The 22,602-nt window shown below is 43.3% G+C and overlaps 4 protein-coding genes across 8 annotated transcripts; 2 read left to right on the forward strand and 2 right to left on the reverse strand.

The window, feature by feature from the left end:
- Positions 1 to 1,756: 1,756 nt before the first annotated feature.
- LOC135492714 (putative ankyrin repeat protein RF_0381) lies at positions 1,757 to 5,128 on the forward strand. Its single transcript, XM_064779309.1, has 2 exons — positions 1,757 to 2,114; positions 2,762 to 5,128. The coding sequence occupies exon 2, from the start codon at positions 2,820 to 2,822 to the stop codon at positions 4,647 to 4,649; it is 1,830 nt and encodes a 609-aa protein (XP_064635379.1). The 5' UTR covers positions 1,757 to 2,114; positions 2,762 to 2,819; the 3' UTR covers positions 4,650 to 5,128.
- On the reverse strand, positions 5,124 to 8,290 carry LOC135492715 (NIF3-like protein 1). 2 transcript variants are annotated; one of them, XM_064779311.1, is made up of 7 exons: positions 8,231 to 8,290; positions 7,575 to 7,798; positions 7,236 to 7,448; positions 6,812 to 6,969; positions 6,389 to 6,526; positions 5,911 to 6,049; positions 5,124 to 5,553 (listed from the first exon to the last, which is right to left on the reverse strand). In XM_064779311.1, the coding sequence occupies exons 2-7, from the start codon at positions 7,771 to 7,773 to the stop codon at positions 5,282 to 5,284; spliced, it is 1,119 nt and encodes a 372-aa protein (XP_064635381.1). In that variant the 5' UTR covers positions 7,774 to 7,798; positions 8,231 to 8,290; the 3' UTR covers positions 5,124 to 5,281. The 2 variants fall into 2 exon arrangements, with proteins under 2 accessions (XP_064635381.1, XP_064635380.1); XM_064779310.1 differs by having other exon boundaries at positions 8,087 to 8,243.
- Positions 8,291 to 8,638: 348 nt separating this feature from the next.
- Positions 8,639 to 12,585, reverse strand: LOC135492034 (peroxisomal leader peptide-processing protease-like). Its single transcript, XM_064778118.1, has 9 exons — positions 12,536 to 12,585; positions 11,425 to 12,322; positions 11,113 to 11,261; positions 10,565 to 10,726; positions 10,040 to 10,305; positions 9,743 to 9,831; positions 9,468 to 9,562; positions 9,203 to 9,283; positions 8,639 to 8,990 (listed from the first exon to the last, which is right to left on the reverse strand). The coding sequence occupies exons 2-9, from the start codon at positions 12,192 to 12,194 to the stop codon at positions 8,971 to 8,973; spliced, it is 1,632 nt and encodes a 543-aa protein (XP_064634188.1). The 5' UTR covers positions 12,195 to 12,322; positions 12,536 to 12,585; the 3' UTR covers positions 8,639 to 8,970.
- A 208-nt stretch (positions 12,586 to 12,793) lies between these two features.
- LOC135492033 (uncharacterized) lies at positions 12,794 to 22,281 on the forward strand. Of its 4 annotated transcripts, XM_064778116.1 has the most exons (11): positions 12,956 to 13,494; positions 13,881 to 13,955; positions 14,318 to 14,366; positions 14,714 to 15,072; positions 15,336 to 17,853; positions 18,089 to 18,423; positions 18,719 to 18,867; positions 19,121 to 19,215; positions 19,469 to 19,571; positions 19,883 to 20,674; positions 21,101 to 22,281. In XM_064778116.1, the coding sequence occupies exons 2-11, from the start codon at positions 13,921 to 13,923 to the stop codon at positions 21,325 to 21,327; spliced, it is 4,662 nt and encodes a 1,553-aa protein (XP_064634186.1). In that variant the 5' UTR covers positions 12,956 to 13,494; positions 13,881 to 13,920; the 3' UTR covers positions 21,328 to 22,281. The 4 variants fall into 4 exon arrangements, with proteins under 4 accessions (XP_064634185.1, XP_064634186.1, XP_064634184.1 ...); XM_064778115.1 differs by lacking the exon at positions 12,956 to 13,494 and adding an exon at positions 12,794 to 12,865 and having other exon boundaries at positions 19,883 to 22,281; XM_064778114.1 differs by having other exon boundaries at positions 12,957 to 13,494; positions 19,883 to 22,281.
- The last annotated feature ends 321 nt before the right edge of the window (positions 22,282 to 22,602 follow it).

The following is a 22,602-nucleotide window of genomic DNA, read 5'->3' on the forward strand; positions in this document are numbered from 1 at the left end:
CGACAGACACGTCCTAGCACGTGCGGAGGAGAAACGATCGAAGTACTGTGGCTGTGACTATCTCATCTCTCTCATCATGTTGTCAACACGGTGGAGCAGCCATGGGACTGATTCGGCCTGGCTGTGACTTCCTCATCTCTCTCACCATGTTGACAACTTGGCAGAGCAGCCAAGACTAATTTGGCCTGGCTGTGACTGTCTCTCATCTCTCTCACCATATTAACAACTAGGCAGTGCGGCGAAGATTGATGCGGCCTGGCTGTGACTGTCTCATCACTCTCATCATGTTGTCAACACGGTGGAGCAGCCAGGACTGATTCGGCCTGGTTGTGACTTCCTCATCTCTCTCATCATGTTGTCAACACGGTGGAGCAGCCAGGACTGATTCGGCCTGGCTGTGACCGCCTCATCTCTTTCACCATGTTGACAACTTGGCAGAGCAGCCAAGACTGATTTGGCCTGGCTGTGACTGTCTCTCATCTCTCTCACCATATTAACAACTAGGCAGTGCGGCGAAGATTGATGCGGCCTGGCTGTGACTGTCTCATCACTCTCATCATGTTGTCAACACGGTGGAGCAGCCAGGACTGATTCGGCCTGGTTGTGACTTCCTCATCTCTCTCATCATGTTGTCAACACGGTGGAGCAGCCAGGACTGATTCGGCCTGGCTGTGACTGCCTCATCTCTTTCACCATGTTGACAACTTGGCAGAGCAGCCAAGACTGATTTGGCCTGGCTGTGACTGTCTTATCTCTCTCACCATAATTATTGTCAACACGGTGGAGCAGCCAGAACTGATTCGGCCTGGCTCTGACTGTCCCATCTCTCTCGCCTTATTAACAACTAGGCAGTGCGGCGAAGATTGATGCGGCCTGGCTGTGACTGTCTCATCACTCGCATCATGTTGTCAACGCGGTGGAGCAGCCAGGACTGATTCGGCCTGGTTGTGACTTCCTCATCTCTCTCACCATGTTGACAACTTGGCAGAGCAGCCAAGACTTTTTTTGCCTGGCTGTGACTGTCTCATCTCTCTCATCATGTTGTCAGCACGATGGAGGAGCCTGGACTGTCAAACAGTTGTGTGAGCTTACTAGAGCTTGCACTTACATAATAGTGTAAAACTAAAATTTATATAATATATATATATATGTATATAAAACCGTCATCGGATGCGCATCCGATATGCCACTAGATCCTTTACCGTCAATTCCCTTACTGTCTTCGGATGCGCATCCGATATGCCACGAGATCCTTCACCGTCAATTCCCTTACCGTCTTCGGATCCGATACGCCACGAGATCCTTCACCGTCAATTCCCTTACCGTCTTCGGATGCGCATCCGATATGCCACGAGATCCTTTACCGTCAATTTCTTTACCGTCATCGGATGCGCATCCGATATGCCACGAGATCCTTCACCGTCAATTCCCTTACCGTCTTCGGATGCGCATCCGATATGCCACGAGATCCTTTACCGTCAATTTCTTTACCGTCATCGGATGCGCATCCGATATGCCACGAGTTTTTTTGTTACCTCACCGTCAATTCCTATACCGTCATGGATGCCACGAGCTTTGTTCGCGTTGTAAAGGTTTCGGGGATACGACTAATGCATGCGAGCACCGTCGGCGGAACCCCAAACCGCCCTCTCGATCTATCCGTAAGAACAAATCACTCTCGTGACCGTCACATTTACGGACTCCGGACCTCCAGACTTTAGAGACCGAGCTTTTCTTTACCTTACAATTACTGTATACTCGGCGCCTCACTTATATGTGTTGTTTTTTTCACATACATTGTTCTCGTGGTTTACGGAAAAGTAGGCCTAAAATGTTATAGTGTCTAAAAACAATATTCAGTTAATGGAATTACACTTTTTTCCATTACTGCTTGCTTGATATTGCCCTAACAACTTTTTCATGAATCAATTTTGAGCATTATGTTTACAACGTAGTTATTATAGCACGAATTATGAGTCTAAAATGCCAAATACTTGCAACTATTATGTTAATCACTGAAATCTTCGTGTACTAATTGCTCGCTATAAGCTAGGTTATTGCGCCCCTAAACCAACGTACTGACAACGCTACCTCCCCGGAACTCAAACTTTAACGTGAGTTAATTGCAATCTTACTCTCTATATACCAAAGTGATTTACCTAGGAATACAGTTGAACTTCAGTGAAAACTAAGGATGTGTTGATGAGGGGTATTGATGAGTTCAATGAATCCTTCGATTCCTTTGGTTTTCTTGGCGAACTGACGACGTCCGACAATGACCCGTCGACGTACACCTGCAATGTGTTGCCATAGTGTGTAAACATATCTATTTTTGGACGAAACTCAGTCCCTCACAAACTTGTGACAAATCTTCTCCCACCCTAGTATAACAACTCACAGACTTATCACATTAAAAAGTAACGTTTGGCAAACGTTGTTGTCCTGACTGACTGACCTGGAGGTCTTGAGAGACTGACCATATTATCTTACCATTATGGACGGTCGGTGGAGAAGGTGTCTCTAAAAAAGTTAATTTCCTTTGGTTGAAATGCATACCGGTACATGGTAGATGCAGAAGCATAGAGTCAGGTGAGAACCTGAACCCTTGCGCACTCTGGCAAAGGCCCAAGTTTGGGCCGTTAAGCCATGCCCATGCCATGGAGGACGGTGATGATGATGATGGTGGTGGATTTAAAATCTAATGCCAGTGATGGAGGTTTAAGCATGTTTACATTATTTCATTTGATTTTATATTTTCCAGCTTTACTGCACCCCTGCTGCTGCGGTAGTGAATCAAGGTCATAAGTCCACCTGGCAGGATGTCGTTCAGGCCATTGGATACCACAACATGGACAAAGTTTCAAGAAGCAGCAAAATCGCATCGGGATTTGGAAATGGCAAAATCTGTGTTGTCGCCTGGAATGGACTTGAATTCAAGTATGGGCATAACGGGGACGCCACTGTGCGCTGCAATTGAAGCTGGTGCTCTGGAGTTGGTCCAGAAGCTTTTGCTATTAGGATGTGACGTGAACAAGAATAATGAGGATGGAGAGTCCCCACTGTCGCTTGCAATTAGGAAGAAAAATGTGACCATGATTATCTTACTGATTGAGGCTGGTAGCAATGTCTCCAATGATCAGAGCAAATTGGGTGATTTGCCGCTTTGTGATGCAGTCCGCTTCAACTGGTTTTCTGTGGTTGAAAAACTGTTAGAGTTTGGTGCTGAAGTGAATGCTCTAAACTATGACTGTGACTCCGCATTGCACTTGAGTGTCTCTTTGGGCCATCGGAAAATGACTGGTCTTCTCCTGGCTCATGGCGCTGATCCATTGGCTTATAACAACAATGGTGAGTCTAGTGTTCATGTGGCTGCAATGATGGGTGATTTTAGGGCCATCGAGACTATTGTTAGATTTGCAAAAACACACCAGGATTTGGACGCTAGCTTGAGCTCATCCAAGAATGAGAGATGTCCATTGGCTGCGAAGTATCTTGACCACAAGCAGGGACTGACTGGGCGCACTTCACTCCACATTGGTGTCACGAATAGTTGTGTTGAAATAGTGGAGTATCTGATCAAAGCTGGGTGTAACGTTAATGCCTGTTCAAATGATGGAGAGACACCATTGTCCCTGGCTTGCTGTGACAGCAACTCTTACCTGGTGAAACTACTTGTGGAGGCTGGATGCAACGTCAATGCCCCAGCATTTGATCGTATGCATCTCCGCTTCAGGACCTTGTCTTCAAAAACGTACCCACTTCTGATAGCAGTGTGCAAGGGCTCACTTCCAATTTTCAAGTGTCTCATCGAGGCTGGAGCGGATATAAACTCAGTCAATGAAAAAGAGAACAGTTCACTTTCAATCGCATTGCGATTAATCTGCACTGATATTGTCGATTACATTTTGAATGTTGGTCGCGAAAAAGGACTTGACCTGAAAACAATCATCAAGAAAAAGCATGGACGGAATCCACTTCTCGATGTTGTTAATCTTGGCTATGATGCACCTAGTGTTGCGGAAAAACTGATTGACCTTGGTTGTCCCCTTGATTGTTCTGGGCGTAATAATTACATGTCTCCCCTCCATGCCGCAGTGGAACAAGAATGCTTGGACTTGATGCGGACTTTACTGAGCCATGGTGCAGACATGAGGTTGTATGACAGGGATGGCCACATGCCGCTACACTTGTGTGCCATCTATGGTTTGGAAGGTCCACTTCAAGTCCTACTGGAGAACGGTGCCGATGTGAACTGGAGAGCTGAAGACGGTGACTGTAGTCTTGTTCTAGCGATCGCTAATTGCAATTCACATATAATAGAACTGCTTGTAAGAGGTGGGCACCGTTTGCCAGTGTACCCTTTCCTTGAGGAGGTTGAAATGTGTGAGGAATTAAAAGTGAGTGATATTTGCAACGTCCAGGATTTGGTAGAGTTGTTGTTACATGTAGAATTGGAGAAGGAAGAGCCGGAGTTGTTCCAGCTGATGAAATCCATGTCCCGGCTCCCAGCCTCTCTTGCACAGCATAGCACGCGGGCTATCAGAAACTATTTTGTTACCCGTCAAATCCCACTTAATAAGATTGAGCAAGTGGTCTTGCCGTCTTCACTCAAATCCATGATTCAAATGAAGGATTTCTTGGAAATATGAATAAAAAGTCAACTCACCATTAGGGTCTACTTTGGTACGTGTTTGAAGCAGATTTTGACGTTGAATGGTCTTGTAAAAAACCTTTTAGAATGGACGTCTACAGAGGTAGTTTTTGAAGCGCCACAGGCGTCATCCATAGTGGATTTGCCCTCAAGTTGCGAATTACACTTTTCCTAAGAAACCATTTAGATTTTAGCTCACTGGTAAAGTAGAGCCTCCCCTGCTTTGTGCCGTTGCAATTGTTCCTCTTGCCTGGCGATGGCTTCTCTAATACTCTTAGAACAACTAAATGTCTTTGATACTGCCGACAATGTACAGATTATTGGTGGACAGCATGATAGAAGGTGGTCAGCATCGAACTTTATCTGAAACTGCAAGTCACCTTACAAGCTGGTCATGTTTTTTTACATCCAATGGCAGTTTTTGTCAAATGTATTCAACCAGAAACAAATAAAAAATGGAAGCGTCTGTATATCTTATTTACTTGTGTTTTATTGTCATTCCACATACAGATGACAGAATTGAATGGACGTGATATACCATGTGATACACCATGTGACATACCATGTATACACAAATGACCTAAATTGGTCAGTCATTACTTTTGTCAACGGGAGCGTCCATGTCCGACATCACACAATAGTAACAGGATCCACATCCATACATGATACAACAATATCCATTTTGACATCAGAAAAATCCTCACTGAACCTCTTGAGCAAAGTTTTTAAGAATCCTCGTTCTGAGTTGCTGTGTTCGCACAGAATTACGTTGGTTCCTTGGGAAGTTGCGTCTAGCAGCTCATGGTGTGACATCTCGCCTGTTAGGTAGAGATCAGCTCCTGTCCCACGTAGCACGCTGCTGCCTGAGCCTGCACAACATGCCACACTTTTGATGGGTGATGCTGGAAAGAAGACAAAAATTCTATTCAGCACGATCGAAAATAAGTTGTGAAGGCATAATACATGTATTTCCAACTTTCTTAGACAGAAGACAACCTTGCATTGGTTGAGACACACAAGGCCTCGTCTTGATTCTGCAGTTGCTTGTTAATGACAATCCGGGGGGAGACATTTTGGCCATGATCCCTGTGCTAGACCCACTGCTGGTTAGGTCGGGTCCTCCTGTACTTGCATGTATGTGTTGACTTTCTTAACCTACACTGGCATGCATGTAGACACTTAGAAAGAAGGAACCCCAGTTATATATATCTGATTGAAAGGCTGGTGAAGAGCCAGAGACACAGCCCTCATGTACTCACCCATGGTACATCCATTCCCTATTGACAAACGGACACGTTCCACACCAATATGTTGCTTCACATGAGTCACTGCTTCCTCCAGGCTGATGGGTTGATTCACATCAAAAATGAGACCTATTCCAGCTCCAGGGTACGGTGGCTGAAAAAGCAAGCAGCACCTCTTTAATTACTCCTTTCTCCTTTACTACGTCTAAGGAGTCCTGGGAGAAACGGACTACCTCAAGAGAGTTCTGTGGTTTTGACGTTATCGTGGCCTTGATCATGATTTAAGGCTTGCAGGTGGGCCTATTCTGTTGTATGTACGACTGAAGAGTCACCTGATGGAGACACAGTGAGGTCGCTGTGGTTGTGATACAATTCATCAGACTGAAGTAACTTGTATTTGTTCACCTTGCTGGTGGATCAGTGCAATATCAAGTTGAACCATTCAGGACCACTCGCATGACTATACATTGACCAAAACCTTTTAAATTCCTACCTTTTGTAGCTGAATCACCTCTGTCTTCGATGCCAAATCGCTGCCACCATCTTGGAGAAACTGGACTGCCTTAGTGAGACCTTCTTGAGTAACATTATAGGAGAGACGAACTGCAGTACCATCAGTTGACTTTGTCGACTGGAGGAAAATAGTGCATACCCGTTACATGTCTATTTGCAAGTGGTTCATTTTGACATTATACTGGTCCACCTTTGGGTTTTGCTCATTTCAACATATTGAAAATGCCATCAGCACCTCAATTCACTGCTTGCATGTTCTTGACTTCCATTTCTCTGCCAAGACTAAGACACTGGAATTATATCTGGAAGTTACACCCTCGCTTTGTCCAATCAGTGGAATCCTTGCATACTAATTGCTTAAGTCTTTAATTCACAATTAACACCCATGATGAATGAGACATACCATCTCTACGTCAGAACAGCAAACACTGGCAAGTTGTTTTCGCATCTCCTCTGCACTGTGATTTGGCACAGTGACTTCAAGCCTTTGTGAGCCACGGCAGAGATGCGAGTTGTAGTGCTTCCCAGAGATGGGACACTTGTTGGTGATCCCATGTTTCTCTGAGGAATATAAAGAAAGAGTGACTAGATTACTGAGAGCTGAGAATCAATGCCATTCAGCTTTAGGAGGTATTAATTATGTTGTGTGTCGGATGAAAACTGAGATGTTAGGTAAGGCTTACAACGTTGGACCACGGATGAACATCTGTGGTTGGACCCACTGTCTATTGTAGATCTCTTGAGGAACAAGTCTGGAGTTGAGGTTGCTAATGTTACTAAGAAAACGAAGGAAACATTCAGACAACTAATGGGTTCCTAGTTCTCACCAAATGCCTGTGCCAGCCAATAATTCACGCCATCTTCGAGAGCATCGTAAACTGTATGAGGTGAATAAACAGCTATCCTATTTTCTATACACTTCACTATGATACGCTCCTTCACTGCCTTCTGGGTGAGACGTTTCAGTGGAGTGAATATTGGAGGGTGATAGGAAAATATCACATCGGCTTTTTCCCGGATAGCTTCTTCAAGGACGGGCTCTGAAAAGTACAGACAAACGTCAGCAGTACACCTAAACAATTACAGGATCAGTTGTTTATTGGGAGAAGAAATCAACTTGTTTATGTTTAAAATTAGCCAGCATTCATTCCAAATGATTTTCTTACCAGTCAGATCATTGGTCAGAAGAATCTTTCCTACATCATGGGGGGAAGAAGGTTCCACAAGGAGGCCCACATTGTCCCAACTCTCAGCCAGAAACGTTGGTGCCTTGGCCTCAATTCTCTTCACAACCTCCTTCAAGTCTAGCCGGTTTGTTCCAGTGGTATTACTCCGCAGTTGACTCGACTTTCTTTCTAAGCTCATTGTGAACTTTCGAGACAAGTGTAACCTGGAATGAGAATGATCTGATGATTAGTTTTGCTCCCATAAAATATGAATAATTTTGAGATGGCCCCCTTTTAAAAAGTGAACTGATGTATTGTAGACACAACTAAAATTCTGCCAATCGCTCAACTGCTCTCGATATCAACTACAGCCCAACTGGTGGTAGTTGAAACTACATAAGAGGAACTTGCCAACGTTAACCCAAACCCAATGTGCCAATGTCAATACCTTCATTTTTAGTAGTTTTGAGACGGCCCCTTACAATGGGTAATGGGATACTCGCAAAAATTACCTGTTTTCCGGTGAAAATCTGTGTCCCTTAATAACTGGGTATCGACTGGCCAAGCTTACACATTTGGATATATTTGCCCCGTTATTTAGAACTCGAATGCATTTAAAAAGTTGATGGAACAGTCTCATAATACAAATCAATTACTGGGGAGCTGGCAAAATGGGCTATCTTCGAGCGATGTCAGATCGAAATGGCGAAGTTGGGGAAACCCGGAGTGGGAGGGGGGGGGGGGTAGGCGCAGCTCTCCGCAGCTCATAAAATGGTCATGATACACAGACCATTTGATTCCCACAAGCTCAAATGTCCTATGGATTCATGATATACCGTGGCCCTATGTTGATATATCGCATTACAGGCACTACCACTCATTTGGAGACGGTTGTGCTTCCCCGTGGCGTTAGTTGGATGTGCCTGGAGACACATGCCATAGTGGTGGATTGTGCATACCGGTACCTTTTGTCATCAGTGCAAAAAGGACGGCTGTGGAGGCAGGATTTGGATCAAGCTTTCACTCACAACAAATAGACAAAAGACACAATTTTATTCTTATAATATTATTTGTTCGTCACCAGAAATATACATGGATAAACCAAGATAAAGACATTAGCACCTTTACATATAGAAATTTGCATCTCTGAAATGAATTACTAGCCCACTCCTATACTCTAGCAAGGAGACTGAAGTAACTGTGGAACTCCGGCGAGATCAAAGTGGCTTTGGTAACAACTTTTACAGTGCTAGCCCTTGCTCTCACGTTCCGACTTGTAAATCGAAAAGTGGTGAGCAGCAGTCAATCACAATCTCATATTCCCATGGAGGTTTAAGTCTGGTATAACCACAGATGGGGAAACATCGACCACTGTCCCTCCTGGCTTGAGCTACAATCACAACTTGCTTTTCAAATCTGAAATGTCGAAGAAAATATGACTGTAGTTTAGGACAGTCTAAACAAACTGGTTTTAAAGTTCAAAGTGATCAAACTTGAAGAAAATCTCAAGGGATCTTGACCCAGAGAGCACAACTTTACACAACTCAGGCTTCCAAAGAGGCTAGAGGGACACAGGCAAGAGTGTGGTACACCAAATCTTCTTGATCGGACCAAGGAATTTAGCCTACCTTTTTGCTCAACCAAGTCTACAGACCATAGTCTTCGAACAGCTGGAGAGGAGACATGCAAGTTGACGAGGACCCCTACATCTGAAATGCAGAAATTTATCAAATATACTCAGAACTTGAAATAGATGTTACAGTAAAATACCGCCTGAAGCTACAACAAAGACAATACATGTACATTCAGTATAAAGCATCCAATATGAGACTATTCAGTAGAACTCCATAATACGAAATTTGGCCACTTGAAAAGACATTACATTATACTCACCTCTGGTTCTCAGATATTCTTTCACGGTAGGCATGATAGCCATTGTCGGGATAGCAAGGTTAACGTGTGGGTACGAAGCCTTCATCTCTGTGTCCCTAAAACAGACAGGATGCATCCGTAAAAGTACCAAGGCAACAAGGGTGGAGAGGATGTTCTGGGTTGGTTACTCCATTGGTGAAGATAGCGGTGTCATAATGATCATTCTGATGCTATGTCCAAACAACTCATTAAATTCAGCATCAGACAATGGTCTTATAAAATATATCTGACTATACCTGCAGTTACAAGCAACGATTCCCATTATTTCACCGGCTGAGTTGATGAGCAAACCACCACTGGCACCTTGGTTGATCACACAGTCCGTCTGAAAAGGAAACCACACTCCATATAGTCACAGAAGGCTGAGCCCAACACTGGGATTCTGATGAACTTCTGTCTATCCTGCCTTGTAAACTTTACACCACATTCCGAGTAGGCCTACATGGCTGCCTTAGATCAACAGTTAAATACACTGGCTATGAATACCTTATACACTGGCTATGAATACCTGGCTAGATAGAGATCATCCCTACCTGGATCATCACAGCCAAGCCATCCACACAATTAACTTTCGACACAATGCCTTTGGTGATTGTTGGAGTATCTGAACATCTTTCATCAAAAAGAGGATAACCAATGCTGAAGACGTCCTCTCCTTCAATCAATGATTCAGCAAATGTGAGCCGTCCGTAACCACCTCGCAGACCAAGATCCAGTGATACCACCGCTACGTCAAACGGGTCACCAGTAGGTGTCGCGTATATAGTTCGCCCTCGCACAATCTTCCCATCAATATGAACTGAAAAATATTCCAAAAGACAATATTCACTCCAACTTAGCATCAAGTATTGAAGGAGTGTATTACAAGTGATCAGGCTACAAAGTACATACAGGTATTTGATGGCACACAATTACAACAGGTTGTTGCACTCTTGAGCAACAGAAGTGGCAAAATTTCTCTACCGAGGACACAGTCATTGAGATTCCCTAATGTTATGGCTGATTTGGCTATCAGTGATGGTGCAATATAAGCCATTGAGGTATGAGCATCAACTCACCAATGACAGTCTTGCTGCCTTGGACAACATGAGAACAAGTAAGGACAGTCCTGGCGTCAAGAAGAACTCCGCTTCCCCAATGGATGGAACACCTCACTAAAACACAGCTTGTTCTTACAGCGCTTGGAATGCATGTCATGGAATATTGTCGGGGAAATCTGTCTGAAATACATTCCAAGAAGATGATAGTCATTTTTCTTTTTCTCACATAATATAGGTTCATCAGTGCATTTGCATGGCAATTCATCACAAGTTATTTCAACTTTGACCAGGTTTACAACATTAGAAGTCTATTCAGAGTAGAGTATAACTTTACAACTCAACTTCTATGCCAGACTCTAGGGAAGAAGAACCCACAGCATTCCACCTCAATAAACCGGGATGCATACGTTTATATGGATGGATCCTTGTTGCGACTGAGTCAATATCTTATGTCTTTCCTGTCTCCAGACAAACAGAAGAGACACACGAGACATTGTCACAACCACCATAAGAAAACTGATTTCTTAACGCCTACTGGAGTTCAAATGGGTCTGTAGAAGACATACCTGCAAGAGCATTGGAACATCTTTCCTTATATTCTGGAAAGTTTTTCACCAAAGAAGAGAGGAGGGAGATGATATTACAGACCAGGGATAGACCGACCAATTCGCCAGCTTTCCAGCAAAGTGGAGCAACCACCATTCCAATGATGCATCTGAAATAACAATGGCCAAACAATGACATTGAAGCAATAATGGCCACTATTTTATGGCGTTTTAAACTGACCAAGGTTTGTCACAAAGCCTTAGTACACCTTGTGTTCAAATTAGCAAGTCCTTCCATTAACCAGTCATAGATATATTAGCCACAGTATTTACCTTTGATTCAAGTCGTCAGATTCTATGACATCAGTCAAGACGATTCCTCCTTCCTCCCCTGGTATACAGCGGGCATCTGTTAACAACAATGCACCCTTACTTCCAAAGATAGAAAGAATCCCTTTACTGACTGAGTTCATGAATATATGAGGACTGGAATCCCCAAATGGGGTTCCCAAGACATACAGATTGTCCCCCACTGCCAAGTCCGAAGGTGTCAAAAGAGCCAATTTTCTATATATAACATCATTTTCATGCAATTTGAAATCTTCGATTTGTAAAATGACAAATTCTTGGAGCATATGAAAGAAGAAGCTTTCCGATTCATCTTGAGGGAGTCCGCTTTTAGTTTTCGAACTCTCCTTGTCATCTGTGGTGTGAGGTGTCTCCGCAAACTTCCACCCTTGATTCTGGGGCATCATTTCCAACAGATCATCTCCAAACTTTTCACACCGAAATGACCCAACAAACTTTGCTTTCAGAGATAAGAGAGTTCTTCTCGCTACACTTTGTTTTTCTCTTGATTCATCTGGCAGGGGATGAACTTGAAATTTCTCAAGTATGACTGAGAAAGATAACTCATCTTCTAAACTCTTGGTCGACATTGTCAGATTACTGCGGCTAAGATGTGGCAGAAGGAACGTTGAATGAGTCAGTACAACACCACCTTCATGATCAAATAGAAGACCACTGCTGCTTGAAATGTCACCACCACGGCACAAAGCCTGAACAACACAAGTCACGTATTTGTGGGGTCGTGTTGGCTGCATGGTTTTTTCGTTCCAACCGAGTCCTGATCACTTTTTAGTCAATTCGCCTTGGTAATCAGGCCATCTCCTTATTCTAGGAAAGACATGTGCTATTGTTGTTATTTACATAGTAAATTCACGTGGTCGCTCTAAAAATAGAAATGACACGTGGTCAACGTCATGATTATTTGTGGGTCGAACTTCGTCGCGTGGGCGGAGCAAAATATACATGCATTACACGGTGATCCGTAGAATAAACTATGCATTCTGTGGCAGCATTATGTTTCAAATAATCAACACATGTCTGCAATCATGTCTGTTGCATACAACAAAGACGAATATTGAATGAATTCTGTGATAACCTTTCAACATCAAAATTTGCATGCGAGCCAAATCAGAGGTCAAATTGTCAGGTGACTCATTTGCGTTACACGTCATCAGATTTGCGATCTCATTTTTAGGAACCAAACTGGCAACTGTGCCAAAAAAAGCCTATTTCAGGCCAATTACCACCTTTGTGGTGGTGAAGCATACATTATTCCTTGCCTACAGCGTATGTCCAAGCCCAAAAGATAGCTAATATTGACAGAGGAGGTGTTAATTCCCTCTGCTACGTCATAGGTCAATAGGTCAAATCGGTCCCTGATCCTACTTTTGTGAACCCCGCAAGCCCATTGGCAGGTTACATGACGGTGAGTGTTTTCTGAATATTATTTTGCTGATAAAATTTTCAGGGGAAAAGATGGGCTAGAGATGTCAAACCGGTGCAATCGGGCTAAAATCACCCTTTATAGCGCTAAATGTAGTGTTTTTATGCAAATTCCACCGGTGCCATTGGTCTGGGAACATTATGAAAAATTTTCGTTGAGGGGCATTGTTCAAATCTCTGCGCTGAACGGAATGTTGCTCAAATGCAAAATCTCTGTTCTTATTTCCCGGGAAATGTCAACATCGTTCCAGCTCCAACCCGGAAATCTAGCCCACTTTCACCCACTGTAGTGTTGCTATAAAAACTGACAATGTTATGGTTGCGTGGGTGACGTAATCTTGGGAAAATAAAGGTGTTAAGTGGGCTCTTTTGGAAAGATCCCGCCCGGAAAACTATGAAATGACGAAACCCGTCTGATTTCTGTATTGAATGTACGCAGTGTAAAATACACACTGTGCAATTTGTACAGAGGATCTACAATGTATCTCCTTATAGTGTTGGTGTTGAAATGGCGCACTTCGTAACCTGATGTGTGATTAGTGGACGGTCTTACGACAGTAGAATAATGTCTGCTGAGCCAGTGGCTAAGGAGTAGGATAGTCGTCCCTAGCTGTAAGCCTATACAATTAGCCTACAATATTATAGTCAATATACATGAAATTAAAATATGAAAATATTGATAAGGCGGCAATGGTGCCAAACAATTCAAACAATTTTTAGATGATTTTAAGTTTTGTATGTGGAGGTATTCTATTGAGAAGTGGGCATGTAGAAAATTTGAGTGATTTCACATACCGTTGGTCTAGGGCTGTACGGAAATGGTAACTTCAGACCTCTGACTTTGGCCAGACCAGGAATCATCTGATCGTATTGAAACAGCTGGGCCTACTTTGTCGACTCGTATTCAATACGCAACTAAGATATGTTGATGAGGCCTAGTCTTTCAACTCGTAATATGTCATAGCTATTTTACGTAATTCATTTAAAATCTTTTCCAGACATGATGTGACCGTTGAATATCTGAGAAAATGAACTGAAATGGAGGATGCCCGATGTCTCCTGGATGTAATAAGGTATTTATTTCACTGTTGTGCATGTCGTTTTTAAGAAAAACGTTCTTCAGTGCTTGTAAAATTGCATTTGTTTTGTAACAGTCGGATAAAAACTGTGATGTGAAATAAATGCAGTCGACTGCTGACATGAAAATGAGTAAGGAGGTCAAGTGTTGCAATCTATTTCGTTCTTTGTTATCGCCAGGTCACACAATTGACAGTTGAGTAATGTTGACATTTCAATCAATAGAGGGTACTCTGATGACCAAAATGATACAATAACACTATTTTGCTGAAGATGTTGTCACCAGGTTCTTGCAGTGACCCCCTTCAAATCTACCAAGAATGATTCACATTTGAGGGAAATTGTTTTCTTGTTTCAGTGATCCATTGGCATTAAATGCATTTCTAGAACAAGAACAGAATGCAAAGGTAAGAAGAGTTCTACAAGACATGGACAGTGGTTCTTGAAGTTTACCTTTGGAGTACATTATATGAATCATCTGAGAACAATATCTTTGTGCAAAGTGTTTGAGAACTTGTATTGCAACAGTTTTGAGGAGAGCTTGATTCTTGAGCTAAACAATCATAAGATGGACATATATACAAGGTCGAATCACAGTCACATACAACTCACAAGGCCTGGCAGTGGACAACGGCCTGATGAAAGATATTGGCAAAACGCAGGGCTTTCGGTTTCTGTTTTACAGCTTTTCTTGACATTGTAACTGGCAATTTCAATCAGTGACACTACAGTTGACATGTGCTTCATTTTTCAGCAACGCCAAAATGCTCAAATTCAAAATGTAACCCACGCCACCAGCACGCAGCCTGGGACCAGTCTAGCTGGTCACCAGTACCTCCTCAAGCAGCAACAGCTGCAGCAGCAAACCCAACAGCCGCAGGTAACTACAAACCAGATCACAATACTCGGCAGTCCGATGCCACCACCCTCACAGAGTCCCATGGCACCTAGCCCGATGAACCTTCCTGTGGGCAGCCCACTGGTTGCTCATGGCAGTCCGATGATGTCCCATGGTAGTCCGATGGCTATGGTTGCAAGGAGTCCACAACAGCCCCCTAGTCCACAGGTTCAGACTATTCTGCATCAAGTACCATCGCCAGCTGGTGGGACCAGGTACGTTCTATCAATTTATTGCTGTGGACATTTATCAGTAATTTACTTGACTATAGTGATTTGAATACTCTCGACTTTTTTAATATTTCAAAAGTATTACACTCCAGATTCATACAGGTTGTCCATTGTACCTAATTTTAATTTTGTTTCTTAAGAGATATGGTTACCATACTTACAGAAAGTTGTCGTCCTTCTGCTCTAGATTATCCCGAGTGTAAGATTTTATGAAGTGAACTGAATATGATTATCCCTTCATTTACCAGGACAAGCTCTCCCATGATGATGCGGCAGCCACAACTACTTCCAAAACCAACGATGAATACCACAGCCATTGTCCAGCAACAAGCAGCGGTTGGTCAGCCCACACTTCAAATACAGAAAGCACTCCCCCAGAGTGTGACACAATCACTCTCAGTTCCTGTACCAGTCCAGCCTGGAATTACGAACAAAGTCCACAATGCAAGCAACACATTACATTATCAACCGCAGGCAACAACCTCCATGATCTCAACAATCCAGAACTCCTCACCGATTAGTTTACAAGGCTCGACAATTTTACAGACGTCATCTGGGAAATTTCTCCTTCCAAGTGGTGTTCGGTTGCAAAATCTTCAGCAATTCTTAACGTCACCGCAGAGTGGTGCCGGCCAACAAGTTGTGCTCCAAAATCAAATAGTGCCAAACACGCAGCAAGTTGGCCTGGGTATGAGTACGAATGCAAATTTAGTGAATTATTCGCAGCAGCCTTCGCAGATTGTGATTCAAAGTGCTGGTGGTGCTCAACAAGGAAATATCATCTTACGTACTTTACCATCAGTTCTTCCGACGGCGAATCAAAATACGGGAAATTCTGTGCAAAATGGACAAAAGACTATTCTTATAGCTCCGCAACAAAATTTGGGTCAATTTCAAACAACAGCAGGTGCGGTGTCTTTGAACCAACAAACAAACGTCAATTTACTGCCGAAGACAATGCCAGTGCAAAATGGTAATGTCATGGTGAATATTGGCGGTCAAAATATCACCTTGCAGCATTTGAAAAACTTACAAGCCATGAATGCAGTGGCTGGTCCTAACAAGCTATCCAATTTAAACATTCAGTTTTCCCAGGCTAATATGAATAGTGTGCCACAAATGACATCGGCGCAAAGTCAGCCGGCAGTAGACTCCACCAACCAGACACTGAACTTTGGCAACCAAATCTACATCAACCATCTCAATCAAGGAGCAACAAAGACAAGTACATCTGTGCCGAATCCAATTACTAGTACGACCCAGTTAGTAAGCAACGTCATTGCAGCCCAGAGTAAAATTCTCGCTGCTAAATCATCATCATCATCATCATCATCAAAGAAACAAATTCAAATTCAACGAGCTGGGGAGGCAAATCGCCGTTCTCCGGGAACAAAAGGTGGCGGTCGAGCACAACTGACATCCAACCAAACTGTGACAAATTCGTCAAGCACTGCCGGGGCTCACACTGATAATATCCTTTCTCAAGCCATCAATATATGCAACTTGGAATTCGATCCGTCAAAAAGTGCTGGTCTTGTGTCTAATAATAGTACATCAAAAACTCTCACTGTCCCTAGTAGCCAATTTGGATCTGTGCCAACGCCTGTTTCAAGGCAAACTGTCCCGTCTACTGCTGTAAATGTTTCTAATGTGACGTTTTCACGAGTTATCCCATCTGTTTCTAGCACTGCTGTGACGTTCAATTCTTCCGCTGCTAACATTAGCAGCATTCAGCCATTGACTGTAAATAGCTTGTATCAGAATCACAAGGGTATTGCATCATCCGAAGCAACGATATTCAGTTCACCGTCGAATGTGCAATATACTCTCTCTTCCTCGCTGTCTCTGTCCACGATGGTCACACACTCTTCTGTTATGGCTGCTAAACCAGTTATGTCCCAGCTAGATGTGAAACCAGCAGTTACTCAGTTCTTGGATGTTAAACCGGTGGTGTCTCAATTCATGGATATGAAACCTCTAGTGGCCCAGTTTGCAAATGTTAAGCCAGCAGTTAGTCAGTACGCAGTTGCTTCTCAGTTTCTGGCTGTAAAACCGCCAACATCCCAGTTGGATGTGAAACCTGTGCTGTCCCAGTTGAACGTTCAAAAAAGTTCTACGTCTAGTACTCTTGTGCTTCAAAGTGCCCAATCAGGTGTACCCTTGTCCACTGCCATAACAACTATTGCTGCAAGCAAAATGATGCAGTGTCCAACCATATCAAGCAGTACTGCTGTTCCTATATCAAGCACAACCGAAAATAATACTCCTGCGCTCACACAGGTCCATTTAAGCCAGCAGGCACAAGTTGCATTACAAACAGTTCAGGCTCAGTTAAAATTACTTCTTGCCAAAAAGGAACGGACACCAGAAGAGGATGTGCGATTACAAAAGCTTTATGAAGTTCAAAGAAAAATCATTGCACATGGCCGCCAAAATGCTCTGAAGAGACAGGAACAACTACAACAGCTAGTTGCCAACAATCCGACTGTTGCCTTTGCTTCCCCGCAAACGTCTGTAGTATCTCAGCAACAGGTTACCGACGCAAAAACTGCCATTGCAGGGATTCAAAATATGCATAATGTTCCCGCACCAAATGTGACAATTTTGAAAAGTGGTCATATTGCGAGTGTTGCAGAGACTAAGACAACTGTGATTCCAGCTGGTGTCAAGATTCTTTCTCAAGGAGTTCAGGGAGGAAAGACACAGACAATTACCAAGGTGGTGACGACGGATGAAAAGAGTGTCGCTGTACCAACTCAAGTAAAGGTAGGACGTAAGCTGTTTTCATGGGGTACATGTTTTATGATCTTGGTCTCATTAAGTGTATCATGTCAGATCAAAATGGTCTTTTGCATGCAAATAGAAGTCTATATCTTGAGTGTGTGTCATCCTGTTGGGGAAATGAGCACTTGAGTGTCTCTGGGACTGGCTTAAGACTTTCTCTCCAGTACCCAATGATGTTTATAGTTGGAAAAATCATGATTATAAATCGACATTCCAGGTTGCTAATCACATCATCACTGTCAACTTGACCACTGAACAGAAGGCAAAATTTGAAGAACAGCTCGCGAAGCTCACGCCAGAACAACAAGAGGTCTTCTACAAGCATCAAGTAAACCTGCAGCAGAAACAACAGAGACAAGTGTTGTTGAAGCAGCAGCAACTGCAGGGACAGAATGTGGCAGAGATGAAGCAGGAGTCCGGTGTCCTCGAGCAAGTTACACCTGGTACTAATGAGATCAAGCCTATCATAACGACCTCACCTTTGACTACCACGTTTACATCTAACCGGGGTATCAAGCGAATTTCTACCGGAGCTCTCCACCGAACATCATTGTAAGTATTCAATAGACCTCACTGATTAGTATTCTTATTGTTAGGTTTAAAAGCCAACAAAAAGTGTAAAAGAACACCACACTGGCACAGAGCGGTCATATTGAAACAGGAGGGGGGGGGGGGCTAAAGTGTAGTTCCATCAAATCCAACACAGCACATGCAACTTGATCACACCGTTCATATCTTGATTGATAAATCAAGACCACTGCTGCGTTATTGAGGTACTCGAGCATCATGGCATTTGAGGTGTGTAGGATGTCTATTCTGGATATATATCTATTTCGGTGGTTTTCAGGTTGCATCAACAGCTCCTGAAGGATCAGGCTGCTGTTCTCGCCCCAAACTGTAAAGCTCCATTCACGACACCAAACGAAGCATGTCGGCGGTTACTTCGCTATCATGTCTATCATGAGAAGGAATCACCGAGATTTATCAGACAAAAGGGTGAGTTTCTGTTCTGATCAATGAGAAAATGTAGATAACTTACACAGCTCCCTCTGTTCATTTCAAAGATTGGTTTGACAAGCATTTTGGTAGGAAAGAACTATCAGAATCTGTAAACACTATACTCACCTTGCACATCAATTATTGAAGGATGCCACATCTGGCCAAGAATGATATAAGGAATAAGATACCAAGCTGGCCAAACAAGAACAGAATTAAGTACCTTGTACTAAGGATATGCTCATATTTTCAGAGGAAGCAAATTTTGAAGACTATGTGAGTGATATCCTACAAAAGAGACGCAAAATGCTGGATTGCTATCAAATGTTGCTTCTGGACGAAAGTATGGTAAGATTGTCCCCTTATTTGCTTTGGACTGGGGCTCCCCTCGACAAATTTCTTTTAATTTGCTATGATACTGGCGGGAGAAGAATGGTAGCCATCGGTAAAACTGTCTTTGATAAAGTGCCGCCACTTGGAGCACATTTCCGCATGCATAGCATTGCACTGCTGTTACAGGTATTGATACTGTATAACATGTTTGACTGTGTCTAGCTCACCGTCTGAACATCATTCTTTAGTAGCAGCATTCCCATTGCAGCGTCCACAGCCCACCTCAGAGCTTGTGATGATGGAGAGAATGTTCCTTCAGGAGGAGCGGGAACAGCTTGCTAACGATCGGCGCAGGAGTAAAGAGGACCCAGGTATGAGCAACAAGCCCCGCAATCACATGAAAAACATGTGCCAACTCCTGAAGTTTTCTCAGATGTGCCCGGAAATGTTGAAATTAACTGCACGATTTGCTCAAGTTCAACTACCAAAACTTGATGCTACATCGCTGCAAAGTGAAACCACTCGGTAGCTATCATCTCAGCTGACCTCGTCCCATGTCCTCTGCCTCTGCGTGTTTCCTAGACCCGATTCATTTGGGAGGTTACGTACTTATGGCCAATAAATGAGACCGCTCAAGATGTCATCAATAACTGTGAAGTCAACGTTCCTCCTTGTTTTCCAGACAACTTCATCCCAACTCCTGTCACCACCCACACACAGCCTGATGTAGTAGAGATCCTGCCTTCCACTGCTACTTGTGCTTCTTTCACAACCCCTGCCACATCTTCCTCTGGTCGATGGACGCCAACGAATACTCACAGCCTCAACAAAGTCGCATCGGCAGCAAACCCTGCATATTCTCAACACTCAGACATTCCAGAGGCAGACCAACAGTCTGCAGGAGATAAAAGCATTCCAAGTGAAAAGCCAAAATTAGGTGTTAAGTTGATTATAAAGAGAAACTATAAAGATATATCCGGTGCTGACTCTTATGTTGCGGCAAGTCACAATCCTGGGGGTGAATCCCCACATTTGCCAAAAGATTATGAAGATTTTCGGACTAATTTGTCTCGCAATTCTGTTCAGTCTGAGGCAAGTGATTTAGAAACTGAATCCCAGGCAACGAGTAGGGATACAAGTGATCAGGAAAATTCTCGGGAATCGGGTGGGTACATTTGTGCGGCAGGTTACACGGACGACTTGGATAATTCGGACGCCAAGGAAGAGGCGATGGATACTGGGATATCTGGTGGTGACGACACCATAACGACAGACGGTGATCAGTCGCAGTCGGAGGACGTCATGGCCGTCGACTCGCTCTTACATTCGGATCTTGATATCGATGAACAAGCTGTCAGTGACAACGATGACCCAATAGAAATAACCGATTTCTTCAGCAACGTTCCAGACAACAACCTGACAAGTGAACGTCGAATGCTGTGTGATGAATTCAGTGTTTTGAACGGATTGGAAAGTGAGTTAGTGTCGCCTTACCGCGATGACTCACGGAGCTCATTTTCGGTTGACATGCCAGATATACAATGTCAATCAAACACTGCCATAGAGGGTCTCCTCGATAATGTGCCATCAAATAAAATGACTGATCCCCTTGGCCTCAATGATCACAATATGAACGATCCTCTGGGTCTGAATGATCCGAACTCGAATGGTGCTTTGTTTGACGAGGAGGCGAGTGTGTCCGAGACTGAGATGGAACCGACAAGACCTGCTGAAGACTTTGAAAGCGCCTTGAGCAGTGTTGCCTCAAGTACGGGTGCCGACCTGTCCAAACCTGAAGCCCCAGTGAGTGTAGACAGCGGTCTTCACTCGGGTGGTTTAGACAATAGCGTTGAACCGTTAGAACCTCTCGAATCTTTAGACTATCTCTCTGATATTTCAGACGTGGAGGAGGAGGACCTTGGTGATCAGATGCAAAGTGCTATAGACAGCATCCTCAGCCTCCAGAACTTCCAGAACTTTTCATTCCCGTGGCCAACCACATTCGCGTCGACGCAAATGACACAGTCAATGCTGCCGGACTCATTCGGTGGGCAGAGCCAGGGTGGTGATGAGGATAGTTCAGGAAGTGAGAATGACCTAGATGCTGCAGTTCAGAGTATATTGTAAGCAGGGCTGCAACCTTTTTAGACTGAAGGTGGACATTTGGCACCAGATTGATATCCGGTTATCTTTCATTCTCAGAGTTTTAAATTGAATGGAAAGTTGTTGTTTGACATGTAATGGTTAGAAACCTATCGGTTGAAATAAGGACCTCTGTGAATGTCATATGCTACCTCCAGTCTCTTAAGGGTTGCAGACACAAAATTCTCTTCCACCTGGACTCCATGTTATCAACTGCCTCCACTTTACAAGATAAGTGTGCCCCTGGTTAGGAATAGAACTTAGGAATGTTGCAATGGCAAGTGTTCAGAAACGATTATTTTTTTATCATTGTGAGTCATATTTTGTTGAACAATAGATGAAGACAGATAGATCAAAATATTACCTGATTTTTTTAAAAGTCTGTTTTCATGAAATGATTTTGTTTCTTCCTTGTGTTCTCAATAGTTACTTTAAGCTTAAATAGGCCACTGAACAAGGGAACATGTATGGCTCGATCTTGCCCACATTCAAGTCTGCTATGAAAGCTGTTGTTAAGAATGTATATCCTCCCATGACAGTAGTATCCATTAAGTAACTCAAAATGCTGACCTCACCCTGTATTGTTTGCACATTGGTTCTATGTACATAGTGCGGCTCGCCAATCATTGGGATAGAACTCGTTGAGGCCTTTGTCCAGGTATTGCATACACGCATTCAATGCCTGAAAATATGTGAGCACCCCTACATAAGGGCTTTGGGCTACATCTGACAGTGTACATAGGACCAGGATGGTAGGGCCCGATTGGTATGGCATTGTGGGATGGTACGTTGCAACTAAGAATCCTGCCAGATTGAGAAGTGAGTGACTCTTCAGTGGCCTGTACTGTAACTTTCATCACCTGTACAATTGTACTTAAAATTCTCTCTCACTTATTCTTCTCAGTGCGATTCGTAACAAACAATGTTGTTTTATTTCTACTGTTGGCTATATTTAAGTTTCCTTGTTGTACATTCCATTTGGTTTGAATGCTCTGCATTACTTTCTCTCACTTGTACTTCCTTTCTAGTTTTGTTGATACCAAACACGATAGATACTGTATCTCTGATACATACATGTATATGTCTTCTTTCTTGGACTTCCTAAAGTCATGAAAGTGCAGTCATGGTTTTAATCATTTGCTTTGCTAGAGACACAATGTAAGTTGACAAATTGAGACAAGATCTGCTTAAATGTGGGAGTTCCCCACACTTTTCTCCCCAACTTGATGTCGTATTCACAAACCATGACATTAACATATT

The sequence above is a fragment of the Lineus longissimus genome, chromosome 8 (genome assembly GCF_910592395.1).
Source record: "Lineus longissimus chromosome 8, tnLinLong1.2, whole genome shotgun sequence".
Taxonomy (NCBI): Eukaryota; Metazoa; Nemertea; class Pilidiophora; order Heteronemertea; family Lineidae; genus Lineus; species Lineus longissimus.

Coding starts and splice junctions, on each gene's coding strand:
- LOC135492714 (XM_064779309.1), top strand. CDS start 2,820: ATGTCGTTCAGGCCATTGGATACCACAACATGGACAAAGTTTCAAGAA.
- LOC135492715 (XM_064779310.1), bottom strand. CDS start 8,214: ATGAGACTGTTCCATCAACTTTTTAAATGCATTCGAGTTCTAAATAAC. Junction 6,970..7,235: donor TTGGCTGGCACAGGCATTTG/GTGAGAACTAGG, acceptor TATATTCCTCAG/AGAAACATGGGATCACCAAC. Junction 6,527..6,811: donor GCTGTTCTGACGTAGAGATG/GTATGTCTCATT, acceptor ATTTTCCTCCAG/TCGACAAAGTCAACTGATGG.
- LOC135492034 (XM_064778118.1), bottom strand. CDS start 12,194: ATGCAGCCAACACGACCCCACAAATACGTGACTTGTGTTGTTCAGGCT. Junction 10,306..10,564: donor AGGCAGCAAGACTGTCATTG/GTGAGTTGATGC, acceptor AATATTTTTCAG/TTCATATTGATGGGAAGATT. Junction 9,832..10,039: donor GCTTGGCTGTGATGATCCAG/GTAGGGATGATC, acceptor TTTCCTTTTCAG/ACGGACTGTGTGATCAACCA.
- LOC135492033 (XM_064778115.1), top strand. CDS start 13,921: ATGGAGGATGCCCGATGTCTCCTGGATGTAATAAG. Junction 13,956..14,317: donor TGTCTCCTGGATGTAATAAG/GTATTTATTTCA, acceptor TTCTTGTTTCAG/TGATCCATTGGCATTAAATG. Junction 19,216..19,468: donor TGCTTCTGGACGAAAGTATG/GTAAGATTGTCC, acceptor TTCCCATTGCAG/CGTCCACAGCCCACCTCAGA.